At 38.3% G+C, this 25,650-nt stretch overlaps 1 protein-coding gene across 2 annotated transcripts in view; it reads left to right on the forward strand.

Annotated features, from left to right (window-relative positions):
- The window catches only part of CEP85L (centrosomal protein 85L), a 120,056-nt gene that overhangs the window by 15,575 nt on the left and 78,831 nt on the right, over window positions 1-25,650 (forward strand). The window contains exons 1-2 of one of the 2 annotated variants that reach the window (XM_082047525.1): window positions 1,489-1,620; window positions 6,822-6,970. In XM_082047525.1, the coding sequence (XP_081903651.1) occupies window positions 6,964-6,970 (7 nt within the window). In that variant the 5' untranslated portion in view covers window positions 1,489-1,620; window positions 6,822-6,963. Of the gene's footprint in view, window positions 1-1,458; window positions 1,621-6,821; window positions 6,971-25,650 lie in introns of those variants that run through there. The other variant, XM_082047524.1, reaches the window with a different exon arrangement.

Raw genomic sequence — 25,650 nt, forward strand, 5'->3', positions numbered from 1 at the left:
AGGGAAATGTGCTAAAGGGAAGAAGAGGCAGTAACCTCAAAAGAGAATGAAGTTGAGACAAATGAGATAGGTATATCAAAGACTTCCATGAACCTACTTACAAAAAGTAGACTGTCTTAGATGTCATGTTACAGTAAAATAGCACATACAGTAAGGAAGCGTGTACTGTATTCCTCAGTTTAGAAGTGGCTTGGCAAGCAGCTGTTACCACTCTGGCTAGCAGGTCTAGTCATTTGGCTGCTATATGGGCAGTATGTATGTATACATATTTTTATAGGTATATGTATGTGGGGGTTATATATCTACACACATATATTAATTTCTACATCCTTTTCAAAACTATTTAATTTACTGGGAAACAAGTACAGCTGGAGTTAGTAATGATCTGCAGATGTCATTGCAGAGGCATTTTGCTGTTACAGCTTTGCATGAACACTGCTGAAAACGTTTAAATGACCTAAAAATAAGCACATGTAGCATAAGAGACACTGTATGTGAACTGATACTTCTTCATGAGTCATTTCCTGCTGAAAGTGTTATGCAAAGTGAACTGCTAGAAGGGGGGTGTATGTATGTGATTATATATAAAATCAAGAGCAGGCCATGCTTTTTTCTGAGGTTCTTTATGTGGCTTGCTGGCTTGGAGTGCAAATATGATAATCAGTATTGTGCCCCTAAATAATGCTCTGATTTAGTTATTGGCTATTGGAAATTGTGATGGTCCTCTGGGGTTGTATTCTGAGGTGTATTTTCCCTCGAGGCTAACTATAAAGTTAAAAAAATTCCTTGATCAGGGGAACTACTTCCTGCGCTGCATTGTGCTTTAAAATTTAATATTTTAAAAATGATTTAAATTAAACAAGCAAAATGAAACAAACCTCTAGACAGATAGATGTCTCACAGAGACATCTTTTGTGTAGCTACTGTGTCACTGCCTGAGTTGGTAGTCTGTCTTTTGATAACTGAAAACTGCTAAAAACAGTCAAACATAATGAATGACTTCAGATATCAGTGTTAACTATTTCATTGCTGACTTTATCACCTAGGTCATGTGGTTTATGCACAGTTGAAAATGGCTATTTCACTCACCAAATCTTAGCTGGTTTCTGTCCTAAAATTTGTTTCTCTCTCAGATTGTAGTTAAAGGCTTGTCATACAGAAATACTATGAGTTGAGAATCAGTTCTAGGATAGGAATTGCATGATAAATATCTTGTTAAAGTTAGTACAAGAGCAGTTTGAGGGTTATGTTTTTAAGTAGTAAAAATGTATTTACTGTGTTTTTGGGGGATGTTTCCACCTAGCAAAAAGATTTTAATTAAAAAAAAAATGCCCCTAAACAGTGGCACGGAGTCTGGCTCTAACCTGAATTATGAAACGTGGGATTCAGTTTGCGTCTTTTGTTGTTGACTTCTGTACTGTATCTGTAATGACAGACTTCTGGCTTCCTTCTTTATAGGCCCAGATTACTCCTCAGTGGGATGGTTATCTGGTACTGAATCCCTGTGGCAGTCCACAACCATTTCATCGAGCAGTCAGAGCAATCCCGTCAGAAGACACAGTATAGCTTCCGACAGCGGGGACACTGGGATTGGTACCTCCTGTTCTGATAGTGTGGAAGGTAAGTTGACATTTAAGTTTTGGATGTTTCTGAGAGAGAAACAATCCAAAATGTTTTAAAGGTATGTTTCCCAGAGTAACGGTACTTTTCCAAAGCTGTTGAGCATGTGAAGTTCTTTGTTTTCCTGGCTGGGCCAAGTAATTGTTTTGATGAGGTTTAATCAATTTACTTCTGCATGAGTTGTGTGCATTAGCTTGCATCTCTGCCAGGAAGCCAGTGCTTGTGTTAGATCTATTGATAATTGCAATTACAAGATGTGCCAGACTTACACAGAGAAGTAGTATCCTGTACTACAGTGCTTGATAAACAAGTAGTAAAAGCAGAGAAACTTTTGAGGGAGTTGATGAAAGGACAATGCTTTCTGGTATTTATTGTGTGTGTCAGCAAAGACAGCTTGCTCATTGTGGCTGGGAGGAAAATGGGGCGTGTTCTCATTTCTTTCTTCTAGTGGGAAGAATGTTTACATTTTATTGCAAGGCATTTGAGATGTAATCAAAGACCTGGGAGGAAAACCAATGGTATCTAAAGGCTGTTAAACTTAGTGTGGACTAAATCATTATTACTCAAAGTTGATCTTCTGAGGGTGGGGTTCAGCCTCTAAGATAGCAGCATCTCCATAACATTGGCATCCTCCCTATGGAATCTGTCACTGGAATTAAGTCTGAATGACAGGGAGACTAGGCAGTAATAAGGCTTAAGGTTTTTTTTTTTTTTTTTTTTTTTTGCACAGCCTTATTTCCCAGTAAGATTTTCAAGACTAAAGTAGTGACAGCAGAACTGTGATACACTTTTCTCCAGCAACTTTCTATGCCTCATAAATTTTTCAAAAGGGGCAGCTGAAATGAGGAAGAACAGGAAGAATTAGTAGAAATGAAGTATGCAATGCTGAATCCATGTAGGAGACAAAAGTCTCTACAGGGGTGCTGAGCATTCCTGAGGAGAGCTTGGAATACCTCAGTTCATTCTGTCAGGCCCCTTTGCACATGAGGAAATCCTTTCCATACTCTTCCTGTTGAAGCTGTCAGTTGGAAAGGAACTCCATAGGACAGTCGTCACAGCTTGCTTTCTCCTCACTTTCATTTCTAAACCTTTATTGGCTTCAGCAAAAAAAAAAGGTTTTAGTCAAATACTCAAATTCTTGTGCGTAAAACTGAAATAGTATATAGCTATTAATGCGGAAGACTTACTGCTTTTTTTTTTGTATTTTTGAAGAGATACAGGAGGAGTAAAGCTCTCTCGTGGTGTGTGTGTATATGTGTGTGTGTGTGTATATATATATATATATATATAAAGAGTCAGAGAAAGAGAGAGGTACAATCAGACTCACCAAAGTGTTGCACAACAGTATTTTAAGATGCAGCATTTGAATTGAAAACATGTTCTCTCCTCCCCTCCCCCTTTCAGGGCTTCCCCATTTGAGGGCTGGGAGGAAGGAGGGGAAATGAAACACCACCATCTGATCAGATGTCCCCTGGCTAAAGAGGAGAACAGAACAACTGGGGCTGGGGCTGGTACGGGAGGGGTGGCACACTGGTACAATCACATGTTTGATAGGCATTTGTTACCAGTTAACTAATAACTTTGTCCATTTGCGTACTTTTAATAGAGCATTGTTACAAGCTGCTTTTGGGGATTATGAAAGTAAAATAAAGAGGGAAAAATTGCAACAGCAGATAGTTTGTGATGTTTGTGCCTCTGGCAATGCTTGACAATGGTCACTTGTACTATAACCTTAATGTTATATATTTCCTGCCACGTTGTATGAGAAACTTTTCAGTACCAGAAAAGAAAATGATAAAGAAAAAAGGGGGGAAACATATATGTAAAATGAAAGTTAATGGAAGGAGCATATGACAGTTTTGGAAATCAAATGGATGTATATGTTTTTAGTGGAAAGTGCTGTTGCCTACCATACCTAGTTGCCCGCATCTCTTGAGATGCCCCCTCCCCATGTCCAGAAAAAGAAAAGAACATCATTGTGCTCTGTGGGACTGCCAGGCCAGACTAGTAATTGCAGACTTGATGCTGGCCATCTGCTCTCAATGTGGTGCTCGGGAAGAAGCCCTTGGGGATTTTTCAGAGGGGAATTTTTTTCACAAGTCATCAGATCATCACAATTTTTAACAGTGCTCAGAGAATGAAATGGGGCCTTGCTATTTCCTTTCTATTATGCCTACTAAAAATCAAAAACTTATTTCAGAATTAATATTTACTTTAATTCTGGAAGTTGAAGGTGAATTCATTTGTGCAGATGTGTAGTTACTAGTAAATACAGTGGTGCAGGGACAGGGAGTAGAGCTCAAATGTATTTAAAATCTGGTTTTACTTTTTACTTTTTTCTTTGTGTCTCAAGTGTTCCTTCAAATTCATCTTCTTACTGATACTTCATTTCAGGAACATTCGTTCTCTTTGAAAGTGGAGGGTTTAAAGAATAATGCCAAATGGCTCAAACCTATGTGTTTTAGAGGGGAGATGGGTTTTGACAAAGACAAGAGGAAGGGAAATCTTACGTTAAAATGTGTTCAGTTGGTTGTCTCTATATTATGTTGTGCAAAGGTAGGAAAATGAGGAAGTGGAATGGCTAGTTGAGTTTCATTATTGAAGTTGAGCAATGTTGATGTGCACTGGGGGAAGCTGAGGAGAGAAATTTTGAAATTGTAGATGTGGGTTGTTAGTTTGGGTGGAATAGATCTTAAATTTCTAATTCAGAGTGCTCTTAATTTAAGGAGTCATGTAAAAAAGCATTTTTATCTCTCTGTAAACTACAGTTAATGTGGTTGTGTTGGTTGTTTTTTTTTCCTGTCAGTAGGTGGTTCTGGGTTCAGATCAGCTTTTGAGCAAGATTAAAATACTGTGTTCCATATGGAGCAGGAGGAAAATATTTTGATATGGTCTTTTCTAGCTTCTGTTCTTTGTAGACTTATCTCTGCTTGCCGGTCACCTCTGTTATTACTGTACAACTCTGACGGAATAGTTCACTCTTGGGCATTGATTGCAGCTAGTCTTCAGAAAAATGTCATATTCTCTCTTAAGAAATATGGTGGAAGTGAAATGTAGAGCCTTATGAAACTGTTGAAAAGTTCCTACATTTCTGACAGAGTAGAAGGTGTGTTCAGGGTGAATTGTGGAAGAAAAGATTTTAGTTGGTGGCCAACAGATGTTCAACTGTCAGTGAAGGCTGTTTGAACTTTCTTGTGTGCCTTCTCACTGGCAACTCTGAAATTGGCAGACATGATATTTGTGGCTTGTGCTTATAGGGACAAAAGATGGTTCCCAACACCAAACAGCTGACAGCTGTGCTGTGTGTAGGTCTTTTCATATAGGTTGCCTCTTAAAATTCAGACTTTCACCAAATGATTGTCCATACTATTGCAGAACTGGTTAAGAGGTGGTGGGTGGCCAATAAAAGCCTCGAAATGAACAAGTGCAGGTGTAAAGCTCTGAAAACTTTCAGTTAGAGGATCTTTTGTCTTATCTTTATGCCACTCTGAAGTCTTTCAAATGGAAGTATATTGAAGAAAGAGATAAGAGGTGATGTTCTGCTACTTTAAGTTTTATAAAAACCCATTTAAATTTTTTTTTTATTTTTTTTTTTTTTTTTCTCTGCAGTAGAGATGTTGATTTCAGATGGATGGGTAATGGTTTCTCTTTTCGTATAGAGATCTGAATAGGTGTGATCTGGTCACATTTTAAGATGCTGTTGCATAGCTATATACAGAAGTTGCCTTTGGGAGAGGAGTTTCCCAAGTGGTAGTTCAGGGAGTATTGTGGACTAGATGGAGCATGCTTCATCTTTTGTCACTGCATTTTGTGTAGATATGACTTATCTGGAATGCTTAACTGATAGAATAGGAACTTTTTTTAATGTTACGAGGTCCAGGGGCATCTCTTGTCTCTCATTTTAAATGGAATATGTTGCCTTTCTAACTGATTAAAAAGAATTAACTAGTTCATTTAACTGTAGCGTTTCTTGGTACACCAGGGAACATGGTACAGCCAGCTCCAAAGTTATTTGATTTTGCTGTTTCAAGCACTCTTCTTCCAGCAGTTCCCCAGCATGGTATTCTAACACTTTTTTTCTTTAATTCCTTTTCACTGAAGGAAAAAAGAAAATGTAATAAATACAGTTATTGAATATAGTGAAAGTCAGAATTGGATTTCAGCAGACAAATCTAGTTAAGAGTATCTTGGAGGAGGTTATTTTAGTTTAGCACGCTGCTAAAGATAATAAGATTGAGAATATGTACCAGTTAAAGACTAGCTTGTGTTATCAGTTTTAATGTCAGAAAGGTGCAATAGCATAAGGATCCTAGATCTTGAATGCTGCCAGTGTACTTTGTGCTCATTGTCTGCTGTGCTCAGTAATTTTGGAAGATGATGGATTTTCAGAGAAGTCCCTGAGCTTATTTGAGATGTGGTTAATCTTCATGCCTTTGGATCCTGGCAAGTGGTAGTACAAGTTTTGTAAAGTAGCTTGATTATTTGTAGGGTAGAAAATAGTAATGTTAGAGGCATTTCTCCTTGTTTTCCTTCCTCCCTGCTTTCCAAGTCTCTCTCTTTATGAGGCAGCTTTAGTATGTTACTTGGATATTACTTAATTGTGACAATCAGAAAGGTGCACTTCACTTAAGCCTGTACTAGACTGTGTTCCTTATAAAAGAGGTACTGTCATTCCTTGTTAGAAAAAAAGAGTCTGTATTTTTGAGGAGAATATAAATATTAGTGCTCAGAGCTTGGCTCTTTATTTTCTGAGCTTTTTTTGGTAGGATTTGAACAAAATTTAAACATGGGTTATTTTAGAATTTTGGTAATCTATTTCCAGGATTTAATGGATAGGAAAAAATGATGCTAATAAGTCTGCACTAAAATAAGTTGCCTCATGTGACAGTAGCATACTCCCTGTGTGAACCTGCGTACTCAGACTTTGAAATTGGCTTGAGGGAAATAGATGCTGCTTTAACTTCACACGTTGCTGCCTTTAGTGATAGTTTCTCTACAGAAGCAAGTTCACAGTATGCACGTGCTCAGTTTGCTTCACATAAATACTAGCAGGATTTTTCTCCAGCTAATGGGAGTGTTCTGCCTGATTAACTCTATATATGTTTTGGAAGCTAGGTCACTGTTAGAGTTATAGCAGAATTAATGTGTTTGAGATGGTGTGGTTGGTTTCCTCCATGTAGTCTCTCGCTTGCTCTTCCCAGGTGGGATGGGGGAGAAGATCAGAAAAGCAAAAGCAAGGAAAAAAAACACCCCAAACTTGTGGATTGAGATAAAGACAGCTTAATAAGTGAAAGGAAAAAACAAACAAAAATCAAGTGATGCAAAAACACTACCAGCAGACTGATGACCAGTGAGTATCTGAGCAACAAATACTTCGGAAAAAACCTGTCCCCCTAGTTTTATTGCTGAGCATGACATTGTATAGTATGGAATGTCTCTGGTATTTCAGGTCAGCTGTCCCAGCTGTGTCCTCTCCCAACCTCTTGCGCGTCCCCTCGCAGGGGTGGGTGGCAGAGGCTTTGATGCTGTGTAAGTGCTCTGCAGCAATAGCTAAGGCACTGGTATGTCACCAATACTGTTTTGGTCACTGGTGTAAAACACAGCACCATAGGAGCTGCTGTGAAGAAAAATAACTCTGTCCCAGCCAAACTCAGTGCAATCTCTGCCCCTTTCATCCATATCATTTGCATTGTGCTCAGGTGATATCTTGGAGTTGTTTTTAATATGTCCTGTAACCTGATTTTTGGAGTGTGATGGATATCTGGCATTCTGATGGAAAACAAGGAGCATCATACAATTATCTCATCTATATTTAGGTTAGTAGCATGAGAACTGTGCATGCCAAGCATTATACATTTTTGCTGAGAGACTTCATGGAGGACTTTGCACTTTTCCTCGCCACTGTTGTGTCAAAGAAACCTCTTTGGCCTCCATTCATCAGCTCTGTAATTTGAGATCTTGTGAAGCAAACAGGAGTGAGATCAGTTTCAGAGCAGCAGCAGAGAGAACGTTTTGAGCCTTAATCTAGCTTATGAACACTGGAAACTTTCTCTAGCTACTCAATATTTAAGGCTTGTATTCAAGTAGTATCTGCAGCCTTATCTGGGAAAAAAAAAAACCAAACAAAAACATAGGACTTGTTTTTAATCCTTTCCACTATAGACACAGTAGCGCATGCAATGATAGACCATAGATTTGTGATGTAGGTGGTGAGTTGCCTATAGCCTGCTGCTGAGCAAGAAAAGATCTTTTGCTGCTGCTTGGAGTTCTGGCTTGGGATTTGATGGAGAAGACTGGTGTTATCCCCCACAGAAAGGGTTGTAAATCCCTGGTGTCTAATTATTTTGCAGCACTACCTATTTCTGGAGGGCTTCTACCTGTTTCTATCTTAATGTATACACAAATAAAACCCCCCCTTTTATTTTCTTTAGTGTAAGTACAGTTAGTGTGTTTAATGTCACCTTTTATTTTAGCTGTGATTTCAGTGTACTGATGATATGGACTTTTTTGTAAAAAAAACAAAAAAACATGAGTAGAACATAAAAGCTCCCTGTCAAAGAGAATCTTTTTCAGGTCCTTATTTGTGGTTTTGTGAGCTTCTGTGGTAAGTCAGATGGACTTTTTAACATCAGTTTTAGCAGCATAAAGGCAACAGTGAGAAAGAGCAATGTGCAGAGCCCACTCTTACATGAAGCATACGTAGTTACTCCATCTCACTTCCTTCATCACTGACTTTTTTCAGGTTAGGGGAATTCAGTGTCTGTATGAGAAAGAGATAAAATATGCAGCAAAGGAGTCTGACTAGCTAGCCCAGGTCTTGGGTGGAATGAAACAATTTGAATTGTGGAGACCGCTGAGGGGAAAAAAAGCCTACAAGAATGTTTGCCTGGCTGCTCATGGGGGTTTGTTTTACAGTAACCTCACCTGAGTGATGATTGGTAACAGCTGGCCTGCTAATTTTCAGGCAAACTAAGTGCAGGTTTGCTCATGATAAATTAAATTCCTTGGAGAACCCTGATTGGTTTGTTTTTACAGCAATTATTATTGTCACTATGCTTTTTTCTTTTCACCATCTTAAATGTTTTTGGCCCAGTCAAATTTAGAACGAAGGTTGATGTTTTTCCCAGTGCAAACATGACAAAAGAAGACTTGTTTTATTTTCTTCCTTTTAAAGGGCTGTCAGATAAGATTTTGCTATGACAATGATGGTGTCAGCTGCAGTCATGGAAGTCTGTGTTGTAGAAGTATAGTCAGCCACAGAGGTCTCTTGGCCACTGAAAGGGCACAACTTCATGCTAGAAAGTGTCCTTTAGATGTGCACTTGCCAAATTTGAATGTATGAAAACTACGAATTGAGATGATGCTGGATTTAATTTGTGTTTTTATGTTATATTGAGCTAACAGCAGTCTTTCAGTGGATTACAGAGGGTGGTGTTTTTTTTTTCTTTCTTACTTGTCCTTTAATATATTTTTTTAAGAGTTGAATTAGAAAGTTATGCACGGGTATTTTTCATTTAGGCTGAAGAGGTAACTACGACATGTAATTTGAGATGAGAAGAGGTTGGAATAGACCTAGAAAAATGAGGACTATCTAGCCTAAAAGGATTTGTTGATCTATAAGAATCATCTTTGTTTATTCTTCGTAGTAAGTTATTCTAGTTTTAGGTAATATTACAGTAATTAGAAGTTATCTTCTTTTCTTTAGAAGTGGATGAACAAGCTGATCTAGTTGAAGATGTCCCCGTTCATGGCAGGGAGGCTTGGACTAGATGAAACCCCAGTCACCTGTGTGCTGTGTTATTAAATATTCTCTGCTCTGTTTTTGTTGTTCTTAGACATTTCTAAAGCTCCTGGAGTTGATGGTCATATTTTAACTCCATCACATTACATTCTTATGTTGCTTTTGAAGTTCAGTCTTCTTTTATCTCCGCAGTACCTACAATCTATGACCCTTTGTGCCGAATGCTTCAATATGGTTTTCCTGAGGTTTTGGAGACTTGAGGATTTGTGTCTTTCTTTAGGTAGACTTAAGTACTTGTAATACAAAAGAACTGGAAACCTGAGCAGATGTTTATTTTCAGCTAAAAATACAGATGTGAAAGTAGTATGTCATTAATTCGTTGTAAATACAAGTATTTGAAATGGAAGAAAATTAAGCACTGATCAGTATCATTAACATTTGGTCTTAATGGAAAGAAGATGACTTACCAGTACAGAGGTGTATAAGGGAATTTGATTTCTTGAATAGCTCATAATTTTACTGTTCTTTCTTTTTACCAGTAATGAGGTTTTAGGGATGTGGTGAAAGAAGATCCTTCATTCAAAATCTACTTGTGTTCAAGACGAATTGGTATGAAATATATCAGGAGAGTGGAAGTGAGAGCATCTCCTGGATCGGTGTTCCTCCATTTGAAATTTAGCTTTGTAACTGTGTACAAAAGGTAATATTGTAGCTGCCATTTTAAAGTCACCTGGAAGAAGTCTGTATGTAGTCTGTAGAATAGTCTTGGTTATACAAAACACAGAGACAAGCCTTTCTTGTCCAGTTTTTGCCAACATCATATGAACTACTTACTGTATTCATTAGGATGTGCCAGGTGGCACCAGGTGACCTGTTGTGAGAATCAGCAGTTGTTTCTTGGGTTGAGAGCTGCACTGAATTCAGAACTGGGCTGAAATGAACTTGTTCAAAAAGATTTTTCTTGTGGCTCTGTTAAGATCTAGGACAATTTCAATAGTGTTGCTACTGCCAGGAAAAAAAAAGTGCCAAAAAACTGGAGGCCCTGTGTTCTTCCTGCGGGGTGGTCATTGAAATGTAGTAGTAAATAGCCTTTTGATTGCAGGCTGAGTACTGGGACCCTTGTCTACTCTGCCCTGTTTCATTTGAGATAATCTCTTTTTACCTCTGTAACGTGACAGTTCAACAGTAAAAACATCATGCTACGGATGAGACATCTGAACGTGCTGCAGTTTTAAGCCAGTTGCTAAGAAAACCTTAGGCTGTATCTCACTTTTAAGAGTACCTTTCTTTGCTTTGTGTCATGGTGACTTGACAGTGATACTGAAAAATGCTTAAATTTGAAAGAGTGGGTTTTAAAATGCGGGGTTTTTTTGTGTAATAAGTCTTGTGTGCTGCTCTTTGAACTCCCCAGTTTTCTGCCTATGATGTTCTTTTTATTTCCCTTAAAATTTGGCTTAAAGTTAGGTCAGTCAGATCTGGATATAAGTCCTGGGCTTCTTTTTGTTCAAAATGATATTTATTTACAAGGCAGAAGCTGAGCCTCATCCTGTGGATGGCAGAATATTGGCCTCTGTGAGAGGAAACTTGTGTCTTGATTTGGCTTAGCGTTAGTTGTTTTTGTTTGCCTGTTTTGTTGTGTTGGGTTTTTTTTGTTTGTTTTGGGTTTTTTGGTCGGTTTTGTTTGTTTGTGTTTGTTGTCTCCCCCCCCCCCCCCCCCCGTGTTAGTGTTTGTTTTTTGGTTTTGGTGGTGTTTTTTCTCCATTTTTAATACAACCCCCAAGGATTTGCTTCAGTGTGAAATCCTCCAAAGTTCCCCAGCCACACAGTGATAGCAAATCCTCTCATGAAGTGACCTCATGGGGACTTTGTGAAGATTTGCTGGTTTATTTTAGTACCCTCTATTGATGATAATCCTCTTAAAGTATGTTCCTGCCCTCTTAACTACTTTGAAATTGTTGGAGGGAAAAAGCTTCCATTAATGGTGTTTTTTCTGCTGCAATTTTATATTCCTGTATTGTAGTTATCCTGTGTAATTGTTTATTCCTCATTCTGCTTATGAAAACAAATAAAACTTATGCAATAAGTAGCTTTTTAGTGAATATTCAAGCTTTTTCTGCAGAAGAGTGCTCTGAGGCGCAGCCCTAGTCAGAAGTGCTAGTTGCATAGATCTAAAGAGTATCTTCTGTGTGTGTATTGTTTTTTAAGATGTCTATTAAGTAGGAAGATGAGGGAAAATAAATCAAAACAGGCAATTTAGCTGTATGTGTAAGAATAAGATTATGTGTGTTCGTAGAGGGAGAAAGATGACTGGCAAGAAAAAATGCAATGTTTTATTCCCTCTAAAGGAAAAACTTTTAGCAGTCCTCTGTACAACTTTTTCAAAGTTTCTTCTAATAACAATGAAAATCAGAATGATATTCTTCATAGAGATGGTATTTTAGTATGTGGTTTGGTAAAGAGAGAAAAGGTTGTCTAGTATAATAAAATGATCTTTTTATTTGAGTTTGTGTTTTAATGGAATTCTTAAAAGCAACGATTTTTAAATCAGACTGTCTTTATTACTGTGCTAAATGTGTATGTAATGCACACTAGTGGTTTCTCTAGGTTATCTAAGTTTCCTGATCTAAAATTAACTTGAATAGGTGCTAAGCTGTGAATTAGGATGTTTAAACTCTCTGACTTTCTACTTTTATGCATATGCAAGTCTTATTGGTATAGAGTGTTGCTATTCTCTACCTGGGAGGAGAACTAAAACAAATAAGCTATTCAGGGTATAAAGATCCACCTCCAAAACATCGTTATTTTCATGCTGATGCAAATTTGATGTCATAGATCCACAAAGGATCATTCTGACTTGGAACTGAGTGGAAGGCCAGACTGTTTGCAGGTCTCCGAAATCATGGCTTTTCTGTGAGTTTGTAAGTTACACTGGGAAAGTTGATTCTGTTGGGTGATACTGGTTGTGGAAGAAGAACTGTCTTGCCCGATCTAGACCAGGATAAAAATACTCATGTTGAAAAAATCCCCGGTGAAGAAAACAGTTGCACTTTCTGTGGTGGTCGCTTGAGTATCTGTTATCTAATACAGCTTCCAAAAAATCTGGATTCGAAGCAATTCATGGCTTCTGTAGAACTGGAAACAGGCTCTCCCTGTGACACGTGGTATGAACTTGACCTTATTTTACTTTCTCTTTACTTTCAAATCCCATCAGTGTCACCAGCTTCAGTATTTATTCCTGGTCAGCTCTCATTACTGCCCCATCTTTTCTCTCCTGATGGGACTGAGGGAGAAGAGGGGGAAAACAAATCTGACTTGGAGCAGTCCACAGGATAGGTGTGCTTTCCACATTCAGACCTTGCCTTGAAACAAACCTCTATTACCTCTGCCAGGTATTCAAATGAACTTACTCCTTGGTGCTGCAGGGACTGTTGCAGAGGACTTCAGTCCAGGATGCTCAGCTGGATTAGCTGGACCTACACAGCTGATCATGTTTGTTACTTTTCTGTTCTTTCAGTGTTGGTCCCTTAAAAAAAGGAAAGTGGTGAAAGGTCTTCCTGTTTTATGGTCTTTGTCATAACTTCTGATGTTACTAATGGCTCAATTCTTGTAAAACTTGGTTATTGAGGATATTTTTTTTGGCTTAAAAAGAATAATATGTGATATAAATATGAGAAGAAATAGACCTGGATTTATCCTGGTGGGATTTCTGCTTTTAGAAAACCTTTATGAGATGGTGTGGTAATACTTTTGTCCTTCTTTCCTTGCTGCCCTTCCCCCGCCTCCTCATTGTAAAATGAGGTCGTCTGGGAGAGTTGCATTGTTTTTCTACACGTTAAGTCTAATATCAGCAAATTATATAATCAAACCCTTGCAGGAAACAAAGGTGTGGTATATAGGGTATATATTCACAATGAGTGAATAGCAAAAATGGCAGGTTTTAGGTTTGCCCATGAGTTTAATTTTTAACAGAGATGAAAATTTATTTAATTCTCAATGGAAATGGGGATGGAATATTTTCAGAGGAGATGATGAAAGTGAAGAATTCAGAAGTTCTTTAAGAAGTGCTTCTGAACTTTTGGAATGAAATGGGAATTTGACAGTAGGTAGGAATATTATGAATATATATGAATGTTAGTTCTGGCAGGTAGCATAGCCTGGTAGAATTAATAAACCATGTTACTTACTGCCAACAGTTCTTGTTTATATGACTTTGGAAGTACTATACTCCCATGGGAGTAGTATACCCTTAATTTACTGTAGTAGTTGAAGAACATTAAGTAGACTGTTGCTTACATGAGTGGGTATTATTCCAGCTATTGGGAGGCAGGTGTGGGACTTAATGAAGCCTGTGAGACGTGTGGTGGAGTTCCGTGTTTCAGAAGATGTTTATCAGAGAAACATGGATTTATATATATATATTTTTTTTTTTTCCTCTGAAACATACTGATTTGTGAGGCTGGTTAAATCAATTTCTTTTATATGTGCTTATATAGATAATGCATATTAATGAAATTATATGGGAGTTTTTATGTGTGCGTATATGTGCAACACAGTTAACATGCTTGTTTTTCTAACATTGCTGATCTTTTTGGCCCATAGTAAGTGAGAATAGAAGTAAAAATCTAAAAAGAAAGTGTAGTACAGAAAGGATAAACATTTGGGCTTTCTGTTAAGGAGCTGTTCTTGCATTCAGTATTTATAATGATGTTATTAAAACGGTTCTATTTCTACCGCTCCATCATTTCAATATTGTAATTGTGCCTAATCTGCCTACAAATGCTAGTCCAGGATGTACAAGGGAATTGACCAGTGCTTGATTATAAAAAGCATTTTACGGAGAATGTGAAGCATGTTAGCTTTGATTTATCAAAAATAATTTGTGTCAATCTCTCTTCTAAGGCTGAAATGCATTAGTAGCCTTCTACCACGTGAGTGGTGAAGATCTGTGTGTAGCTTCTAAAATTGCAACCCTTGCAGAGTTTCAGGTTTCATCCTGGTAGTTGGCTGTGGGCTCGATGCCATTAGGGTTTGCTACGTTAGGGCTTTACTGGTACTATTAGGTAACACTGGAGAACACATTAGATACTGCATTGCGCAAAATGGTGCTCTTGTGTTTCTCTGGGGTGAAAGATGACTTCAATTATTAACATCATTAGACAAATTTAATTTTTTTTTTAAATTAAAATACTTCTAAGTGGATGATTCAGACTCTGTGAGCTAGTGGTTATGGAGCTGACTTGACTTCAGAGCCAGAGAGCAGGTCCTGCTAAGCTGTTGGCTCTTATACCAGTTTTTATGATATACTTTGTTCCCTGCTTGGTTTGATCAAAAAGTAACATCTGAAATTGAGTCTAGCTTTTTAAGAGTTCTGTTTTTAATTTCTGGAACATGCTGTGCTTGTAATACCTCAACTGAGGGGTTTCTTAATAGATTGGAGAGTGGAGAAGAAATAGTTTTGTATTGTTTTGCGTGGGTTGGAGCACTGCTAATGTGCTTGGCTGCCATAGTGATAAGTACTATAAATATCCAAATATATGAGCCAACAACTGGAAATAAATTCATAAACACTAAATTCTTTCCATTATCAAAGGCAGCAATTGAAACATTCTCTGCTCTCCCACCTCTGGTTCTGTGCTCATAACTGCACATCAGAAGACGAAATGGACATACAAAGTCTCTGTCTTCTCATTTTCATGGGGTGCAGAGAGAACTGATCACCAAAGTCTTGGGGGACGGGGGGGGAGGTAATTGTGTTCAAGCTAGTTAGTTGTTTGTAAACAGTGAACCCCTCTTTTTTAATACTGTCTAGGAGTTAGTGCTGAGAAGACTGGGTAGCATTCCAGGTAGCAGCACTTAAAATAACTCTGCATTTCTTACATCGTATGATACACTTTATTTAATCATGGAGGCTGTGCTCAGTAATGCTGGGGATTCAGTCAGTGTTCAGGGAGGCGTGTGGGCATTGAATCAGCATCCCATTTAGGTGGTAGGTAAACCACACTGCTGGGAATTAAGATGCCAAGCTGATTTTTAGAATTATGGGGGGTGTGTGTGTTTGTGTCATCTCTTTGTTTTGAATGCTTTAGTATGTTTTGTCTTGTAAGACTACAGAAGTTATCTCAAATACACAAGTTGGAGTTCGGTTACGGTTCTGTTCCCTACAGTGGATCGAGTCTTTTAATCTGAGGCTGCTTATATCATTTGTAGCAAGTGATGTGTTTCATACCAGGGAGGATGGATTTGGTGGACCAAATGGTGCCTGTCATATACGCAAATTGGCAAAGGAACTTCAGGATGAGAAACATTTTTTTAAAGCATTTTATCATAATAATGACTTGCATTTGTCTCCTGATTTCATTGGATTTGTCACTTTCATTTAATTAGTGTGCAAATTCATAAAATTTTTCAAATCACAGTAATGTGAGGGCACCAAACTCTATCTTCTCTCTGGTGTAGGCAATGGGTGGACAAACTATCACTTTTTAAGAAATGAATTGCCAGTGAAAGAATAGAGGGGCTGTAATTTGCTGTTAACGTTTTTGGTGTGTGTGTTGATTTTTTTGTTTGGTTGTTTTTTAAGAAATTATTTGCAAAGCTAATTATTTTATTGGGATAAAAGACATTATGTACTTCTCTCCTAATTTGTTATCTGTTTATTTAAAGATGGTTATAGTTAAAGTTGGATGTTTCCGCCAGCCTTTTTGAAGTACACAAATGGCCTTCGATTTTCAGAATATTTCTAAAAAATACACAGGTTCAGATGGATAGTATATAACTATATTTACTTTAGAAACAGACTACTATCAGGTGAAGATACGCTAGTAAGCAATAATTCAGATGGTAACGTGTGAGAGTGGTTGGTGGGGTTGTGGTTTTTGTTTGTTTGTTTTTTTCTGCCTCCCCTCTCCTGCTTCCAGCCTTTAAAACTATCTTTGATGGTGGACATATAAGGAAGTATAACTCCCTTCTGGAGGGCAGGCTTGTTTTTTTTACTGAACAGAAATCCTCCTAAGAGTGTAAGATTCAGTTCTAATTATAGCCTCTGAATTAACACTGTTAATTTTGCCAGTGCTTTATTAACATTTGCTTGGACTATCAACTGTCCTCCAAAAAAAGCAAAATTAAATCCTCGGAGTGTGTGTGTGGAAGGTGGAGGTCTTAGAGGGAGGATTGTTTGTGTGTGTTACAGAAATGTGAATCCCTCTCCTTTGATTTACGCTGTAGAGAAATTATGTATTAGAAATGGAACATTCAGTTATTGTTGGTCTTAATATTATGGCTTCACAGACGTGTCTGAAAAAAAGAAAATATCAGAAGCTAGAGTCAACATGGTAAAAGCGAGATGACGCAGGAAAACTGGGTTTTTTCCACATCTGCTTATTATACTGAATTCAGTTTTGCAGGATGGAATTTAGTAACTTTACTGTATCTTCTTGCTGCTGTTGCTTTCAGAAATGTTTCTGTTAGGAATGTCAAGTTCCTTTCACAAGTATCAATTTTTTGGTTGCTATAGGAAAATGCTGAGAATTCCAGGTGAGTCTTCCCCTTCCACCCTCCCCCCCAGTTTATTCCTTCTTTTTGTTCTGCTTGAATTTGCAAAGTTTAAATTATATACATTATACCAGGGTAGCCACTGTTGCTCAGTGGAGAGAGGTGGGAGGAAGCAGGTGAGGTTTACGAAGTGACATCAGGCTTCTTGTTGTAACACTTTGGTTCCTGTTCTTCATTTGAGAAACAAAGTTAACAACGCTTAATTTTTGGACTACAAAATGTGACTTCTTCTGTAGGATATAGACCTATGCTTAAATCCAATTTAAGGTTAATCCTCTGACCTGAGCTGGGTTCCAGATGGTGACCTACATGGGGAGTATACTGTTGATTTGTTACCTCAGACCTATGGTGTCCAAGAAATGTGAATATAAGTAGAGTGTCTTGTATAGTAAATGAAGGGTAGAGTAACAAAACTTAGAATTTAAAAGGTAGAAAATAGCTGGATCTACTTCTGCAATATTGTATTTTGCTCCTATGTGTATTTATTTTATATTATGGGGTGGGCTTTTTCGTTTGTTTGGTTTTTTAATTAGTTTGTTTTAGTACCTTGGTTTTACCCATGTCTTGGTAAGTAATTAGGCAGACCAAGACTGTTAGGTCCTCAGCAGACCTATTCCAGTTGAGTATAAGCTACTGTTAAGATATCAGTCTTTCACCATTGGCAGATCAGCATCTGAAGGGGAGAGACTTCCCCAGTGAGCTAAATTACTCCTGAGGCAGCAGCTGAATTTTTGGGATTCCTGGCAAAGATTTCTGGCCCTTGGAAGGGATTAGTGCTTGATGCAGGCGTTCCCAAAGTGCATTAAGTAAATTGCTTGTGGTACATTAGCCACTCCCAAGCGGTACCTAGCAGTGGCAGTGCTGTGGCAAGCTGACTGTGGTTGGTGACCTGGCCTGACCTTTGCCTGCAGCACGAGGAAGGTGGAAGGAGATGTACAGACAGTCCGTCTTTTTGTACAGAAGCCTGTGTGATACTTGGAAGGGCCACCCATTAAAGCGTTGTCAGGCATTGGAACAGGCTGCCCAGGGAAGTGGTGGAGTCCCCATCCCTGAAAGTATTTAAAAGACCTGTGGAGGTGGCCCTTAGTGACATGTTTTAGTGGTTGACTTGGCAGTCTTAGGTTAACAACTGGAGTTGGTGATTTTAAGGGTCTTTTCCAACCTAAAGTATTCTGTTCTATGATTATAATTTTGGGCTGAGGCTCCCAAAGTAGGAATGCAGAGGTAGACTAGGAGGATGACTGCTGCATGTAAGTCTCAGCTGGGGGAAATCAGGAGAGGAAATGGGGTTGGAGTATGAGGTTGGGAGAGAAAATGAGGATTAAGGTATGTCCTGTCTTCCATGCTATGTAGACTGGTGTAAAGATGAAAGCTGCTGCTCCTGTTAGAAAGAACTATTCCTGGTAGACGGTGAACCGAGATAAGAGATCCACTGCTCAATGGTTAGCAGAACGGGTACCAGATGAATCTAAATATTATATTTTTAAGCTAAAAACCATCTTAGTAAGAGCAGAGAGAAGAATCTCAAAAACCTAGCCAGGAACTCAAGTCTCCTTGGAAGCTGAAAGTAGGATTTAACCTTCTAAAGTTACTTGACATGAAATTGTAGGCTCTGTTTCTGACTACTTATGAATAAAATGTAAGGTATTGATATACACCTCGGTCAGCAACACAGTTTTAACTGCATGGAATGACAGTGCTCTGCAGGAACCCTCAGGTTTTGCTCTGGTCCCTTGGGTTAGAGGGATTCTCTCCTCTTCACTCTCCTTGTGTGCACCTCCTTTTACCTTCATGTGTTAGGTGAGGTGGTTTCTCTGCTGAAGAGTATCAGCCTAGCTAATCTGGGAATGCTGCTCCTGGAGATGACATCTGACATAAGTTAGAGCATTGTGATAATACAAATGAGTTTCATTTGGAGCCTGAGAAAGTACAGCTTCTGTCTTGGAATAGGAAAGTGGAGGGGTAGGTATGTTTCTGCTACTGGATGTTCTCTTACAGAGAAGAAAAATACCCAGGACTTTTCCCTTCTGGAGGGCAGGGGTGGATTTCTGCTCTGATGAGCCAGTTTTTTTGGAGTCAACGCTAGCTGGGGTGAAGAAGTAATGCCAGCAAGAGGGAGTATCTGGTGGCTGTTGAAGTTGATGGTATTTGTGGCATGGGTATCTTGCAGATTCTGAAAGGAAGGAGGACAGATATATTGTGACATTCGTAGGTTTTTATTTTTTTTTTTTCCTTAGCCATTACTTTTAACGAAGGTCCTAGGGGGATATTTGATTTCTGCGTGTCTTCACTGTTAAGTGCTTTTTGCTGGAAAATGGAATTGGAAGCTGTAGATGGCCTTCATAAAAAGGCACACACAAGTTAAGATCTAGACTTTTAAAAAAAGAAACAACCAGCCATAAAGGAAAAAAAAAATCATCCCTATGGCAGTATAAGTTTTCACTCATACTTTTATTTCAACAAAATGAAGTTGCCTGATTACATGGCTACTGTTCTGGAATATTGCTTTATCCTCTTATCGGGGAGGGGAAATAGAACCTATTAGTATAAAAATCGTTCTACTTAGTTATATAACTATTTCTTAAAATAGCTCCAGATTGCTGGAAAAGGAACATAGATGCTATCGGGTACAAAATTTCTTTTTGTTCAGTTTCTGCTGTGCATGTATATAGAGCGTCCACATTTTATACATAATATTGTTTTTACTATTTTGTGGTGGCCAGTTGCGTGTTACTCACATGTACTCATACAGCAGCATGTGAACATCGTGCAGCACAGGTCTCTGTCAGACACCGTGTATGTGCAGCACTTAAAATAGCATGAAAGCTCAATGCAGAAGAGCTGGTAAGCAGAGGGGTACACAAAGAGAAAGCACTGAGTATGGAGGGGGGGAGGGGTGGGGGGGTGGCATCTCTTTGTGTGTGTGGCAGTTAGTACTGTGAAAGTTTAACTTTGAAAATTCTGGTTCAGAGCATCCTTTATTGTGTTTCTAGAAATCACAATTATGTTTGACACTGGGTGTGTGATGTCCTTGGGATAAGGAGGCAAAATGCATAAATCAGAAGGTTGGTTGCACTCTGGTAAAACGAGTTCATTCTTTTAGGACATACTTTGATCTTAACATGCTCAGTTTTCTCGTCTAAGGACATTTTATGTAAGGTAGCCTTTGTCTTTGTAGACTAATTTAGCAGACAAATCAGATTCAGAACCCCAGTTTTCATTTTTTATGCACTTTGAAAGCTTGGGCCAATAGTAGTTATTAAAAAAAATGTTTCCGTTGACTGACACAGAATAAAAAATTGCTCTTGGGCTTACCTGCTGTGTACTCTTGACGCTGATCAGATACAGTCGGTGAAATGTTTTCTGCTTCAGTTAAATACCCTGTAGTATTGTATTTGCCTTGTGTGCTTTTAATGAATCTCTACTTCAACATTTCTCTGACATGGGCATCTGGAATAATTGAGTACAGTAGGGAAAACAGAATAGAATCTTGCAGTAGTTGACTCTGTTGTAATGATTTTTCTCTGCTGAATAATCTTTTCCTGTAAAACATCTCTGTTGCTGCTTTTTGAACTGTATGTGCTACTTTGAAGCTGTCCTTGTTGCCACAGCACTGAGACCTGACTTGATTTTGGAGGGGCAGCCTCCCACCTCTGTACAGTGCTACTCTTCTTTACAGCTCCCTGTTAAATCATCTTCTGAACATGGGCTTCATGTGAATTAGCTAATTTGACCCAGATCTGGCTCAAAAGTAGGAAGTTATTAAATTTGTTTGAAGATGTTTCTCTTCTGGAGTTGTGGATTCCCCATCTGAGTATTATTAGCCTAGATACTTCTAGGCAAATTGTCACAGCACAGAAATATTAGTAGGCAGTACTATTTAGTATTAAATGGTGAAATACCAGTTATGTTAAAATCCCTTAAGCAGTATGGCTGTACTTGGGGTCTGTGTGATATGTTGGGGGCTTGGAGGTTTTCTTCTCTATTTTTTTTTTTTTTTTTTCTGACCGCATGCATATACCTAGTGCCTGTTACAACCTCAGTTTTATTACAGTAAATGCCAGGAGTTTTACTGTACCACTCCTAGGTGTTTGCTTTCTCTTGTTTGTTTGTGGAGTTGGTACTTGCTTCCTCTATCAAAAACTGTTGCACTAGCTTGCTACGCTCTCCCTGAAGTCAACTGTTGCAAAACACAAAATGCTGTTAGAAGTTTTTGTTGAGCTTTACTTTTTGAAATACACTGTAAAGGTTTTATTATTTGAGACTTGAGATAATTGATGCTGCCAAACAGCTACTTTAAAGGAACTTTTTTTTAAGCAGCTTGTGGATCATTTGACCTGCTTCTTGCACAAAAAAAAAAAAAAAAAAAAAAAAAAATCTGCTCTGCATTTCAAGGGAAAGTACATTAATTTTTAATGAAGGGTGGTTTGGATGACAGGTCATTCTGCCAAATGTCTTTTAACTTCAATTAATATTAGGAACTTTAACCTCAAAACTTACTGTGTTGGAACATATGAGAAAACTAAAGCTACTCAGCTTCTCTCTTTGCTCTGTAGTGGTTTTTAAGCTGATAATGTATGATCCTTAGAAAGCAAATGTATAGTCTTAGTTGTGTGCTTCATTTTGCCATTGATTCAGTTTTGATCACCCATGTACAATTCTGTAGGAAGATATTCAGATTGCCTCTTGTCATCTAACTTAACTGTTGAAACTAGGAATTTTGGCTCTTGAAATGGCCACTGGAATGCAGAGATTGATTTGTACTGCTAAGGCAACATCATATGAAGACGCTGTCCTTTCATGTGGTCCACTGTATCATTTAATTGCTTGTTCTTGTTGCTGGAATCTAACAGCTTCACTAATGAGACTTTTTCCAAGTCTGCCATCTTGGAAAGTGTGGTAGAAACCTGAAGTTGTACAGTGATGACCTCTCAACTATGGGACATGACTTTTTGAATAAATCAAGCTGGAGAATGTGGTGTTCTAATGAGTGGTGTTCAAAGAGCAGACTCCTGAAACAATATTTCAGTACCCTAACTACTATGATTGAATACAGTTGAATTAGTAACTTTTATAGGCTATGTTCCTTGTCAATACTGTATTCTGGAGTAGATAAATGAGTGAAACAAGGGCAACCTTTTTATGTGGTAAGCTGAAAACAGGATTGAAATAGTATGAAAATAGGGAAATATAAGTAAATAACTTTTGTTACGAGTAAATATGTTGTTACTGAGCAAAAGAAAATTACAACTTTTTTCTTGTTCAGTGACAATGACTTTGTTAAGCTTCATTAGCCCAACTTCAGAACATAGTTGCTTCCCACTCCCCCTTTTTGAAAGCTGGGAGTGTTATCCTCGCTTCTTACGTTAAGTAGGATTGTTGCGGCTTTATCACCTCTCTGGCAAACAAGGGAGAAGGTGAGTTTGCTGGAAGGGTTGTGGAAATGAGTGAGATGTTGCAAATGGAAAGGAAAATCATTAACTGTAGAAGAGAATAATGAAGATGATACCAAGTGGTCAGCTCATGATAAGTTAGATGGGATATGTTAGGCAAGCTTTTGTTAAAATACTTTCATACATATGTAGTATTCCTTTTATTTGTAAGGGTGTCAGAGAAGCTGTTTACCATTTGCTGGAACTCAGTGTTACCTCTGCATTTCCTTCCTTGGGCGTGTATTCTGCCCTGGTACTTCTGTGTACAGTTTTCACTGTTGCCAACGCTGTTTCTGCTCCATTTACTAAAAATTCTTTAAACTGCTCTTGTAGTATTTTTTTATTTCTGTAGGTTGTAGGAGATCTTTGAGGCTGACCTACCATTTATTCCTTCTCCCATCTCTCTACAATAACATTGCTCAGGGGTAGTAGCTTGATCAATGTTTCATCACACGTCTTACTCTATGATGATGCTGTTTGAAGGGAAGTAGTAAAAACAAGAAAATTGCTTCAGATTTTAAAGATTCTGTCACAGCTGCAACCTTTTAAGTTTGCATTTGTATTATTCAGGCATGAACTGTTCATGGTCTTAGTGAATTATGTAGACTTTAAATGACCCCTACTTCTAAAAGTTTGTAGGTACAACTTGCATTCTTTTTGGTATGAAACACAGTAGATTACAGGAATTAGTTTGAAATAAAGTAGAACTGGCTCAAAGTTTACTATCCCCTTGTGTAAAACAGTCCTGATTGATGCTGCCGGTGTGGTAACTGGTGGTGCTGGAAGCCCGTGAACTTGTATCTTTTTTCAGAATAACATTGAATGAACTTGTTTCTGAACACCATGTGACTTTTTGCTTTGTAGTGGTAGATGAGACATAGGCAACTCACTTTACTGGCAGTTAAGTAATTTAGTATTTATTATTGTCTTACTTCAGTATTATATTTTGCTTCTACTAAGTTTTTTGTTGGTTATTCTTTTGTTTTGGTTTCCTGCTGTACAAACACAGCACTTTATAAACAAGTAATGTTTAGGAATAGTATGAGCAATTTTGGCCTGCTTTCTTATACAGAACTTGTTAAATGTCTGAACAGTTCTCTCCTGTGTTTGCAGAGCTTCTGTTTCTGATACAGCTTTCTGTGATGCGTGCTTGTGTTTGTTTATTCTTTGGAAGAGATTTATTTGCAGAGATTTCCTCCATTCATTCACCTCTTGTATTTTGACATAGTAAACTTGAAATAATATGTAAAGGGAATGGTGAAGATTCTTGACAGTAAAAACAAAACCACAACAACAGCAGCAAAAAAACGCAACCAAAACCCCACCAAACAAATATCCCACAACAACAAACAAACAAACCCACCCGACCAAAACAAACTAACCAAACGCAAGCTGTTCCTGTGACTGCTGCTGCAAAGGCATGCTTTTGCTTCCAGAGGTGTTGAGTAGGTCTCTGCAGGGTTTTTTGCTAGGGCTGGCCTCCTGCCTGTTCGTTGACATGTCTCAGTTGGCTCATTGGTTTATCTGTGCTGCACTAAGGCCAGTCCAATTTGTAAGCAGGTAGGTAGGGGGGAACACACGTGTAGCGTGAGTACTGCTGTCAGGGCACATCATCCCAGGGTCTTTGTTTTTTGACCAATTCCCAGGAGAGGTAGACACTTTTATTGTTAAAGTAGCTATTTTGGAGAAGGTTTCTGGGAGGCAGCCACATGCTGTTGTGGTAGAGTGGAGGCTCATGGCCATTTCAGTAAGTCATATGTTGGATGCTGTAATTGCTTGTGGCTTGTTGCCGGGCTCCATGCAGTTAAGAGTTACAGAGCAGCTCAGAAAAGCATTCAGAAGAACTGACATCCTGTAATGGATGTAAGAACTTTTGCACACTAAACCGCAGTCAGGTACAAGACCTTCAGTTTCTGTAGTGGAGGCTTGACTTCCCCTATTTATCTTCTGCTCAGTTAATAAGAATAATTCATTTTATTTTCCTGGATTGGGGTAATCTGTGTCAATATTTTCGGGGGGTGGGTGGGGAGGGCAGGAAGAAAAGGTCAGCTGTTTTTAATACTGGTGTTTTTTTTCCATGGTCAGGGCTTTCTAATTATAGCATGGATAGAATATCAAATTTCAAAGTCCTTCACACAAGGAAGGTTCTCTGTTTTCAATGGCATTAGACACACATGCATCCCATAAACATATGCAGCATATGCATTTTGGTTTTGATTAGTACTGGTTGACTGTATTAGCTGATTGCGGTTGTTTGATAATATCTTACTGGCACTAGTGAAGAACTTCACATATAGAAATATATCTTGTAGAGGGGGTTTTTATAGCCTTAGTGTCACTTTGCAGCTAAAGAGGTTGTTTAGAGTTACAGTGAAACTCCTCTGTCTCTTAAGTGGTACGATTGATTGACCATTGCGCAACAGATAAAGACTTTAAGCAGCTGAATGATTGTGTTGTGTATCTGGCCTAAGAAATTGCTTCAGGGATTTTCTTGTTGTGATAGTTGGCACTAGTGATTCAAAAAGCATAGCCCAGGAAAAATGTCAATGAGTAGGAGGTGTTCATTAGTTTTAGATTGGAGGGTTTCTTTCTTCTCCCTCTTTTTCAGAAGGGAGTGTCTGCTGTGCTCTTGACCTGTGTTTAGGTTTTTATTAAGATGAAAATTGATTTTATTACATTACTTTCTATGCCAAATATGGAGTAATGAAGTAGTTCAGAAATGTGACACAAGATACTAAGACATATGAAATACTCTTTTGTGTGTGTGTGTTTTTTTTTTTTTTATTCCATCTGTTGCTGTTATGTGGTAGAAGTCTTATGGTGTGTTTTTAAAATACATTTTTTTCAATACTCTTATTTATTTGATTTGGGAAGTATTGGATCATGTGTTAAAATGTCATGTTTGTTAGAAACGTGCTCCAGAGAGCTTTGTAGTGGGCCCCCAAAAAAGTTATTAGGATAACTGAAGAGCAAAATCTGACATATAACGTTGATGCTGTTCAAAGGAAAACCAGTAGCAGCTAGAATTTTTTTTTCTCCTGTCTCTTTAAGTTTTCATTAATGAGAGCAGTCTTAAGCATTGGAAGACTCTGGAGTCACACAAGCCATGTGCAAGAGTGCCTGTAATCTTCAAATAAATACTAGCTCAGTTAAGTGAAAACTGAGTAATGCTGAGAAGAGAGCGCTTTTAGTTCCAAACTAGGCATTTGCTTACCCATGACTGTATGGAAGGGAAGAAATCTGCTGCTTGGATCAAATAGTACTTGGCAGGATTTGTCCAGATGGAGATTATTTCTGTGACTACAG

The sequence above is a fragment of the Streptopelia decaocto genome, assembly GCF_964273445.1.
Source record: "Streptopelia decaocto genome assembly, chromosome: 3".
Taxonomy (NCBI): Eukaryota; Metazoa; Chordata; class Aves; order Columbiformes; family Columbidae; genus Streptopelia; species Streptopelia decaocto.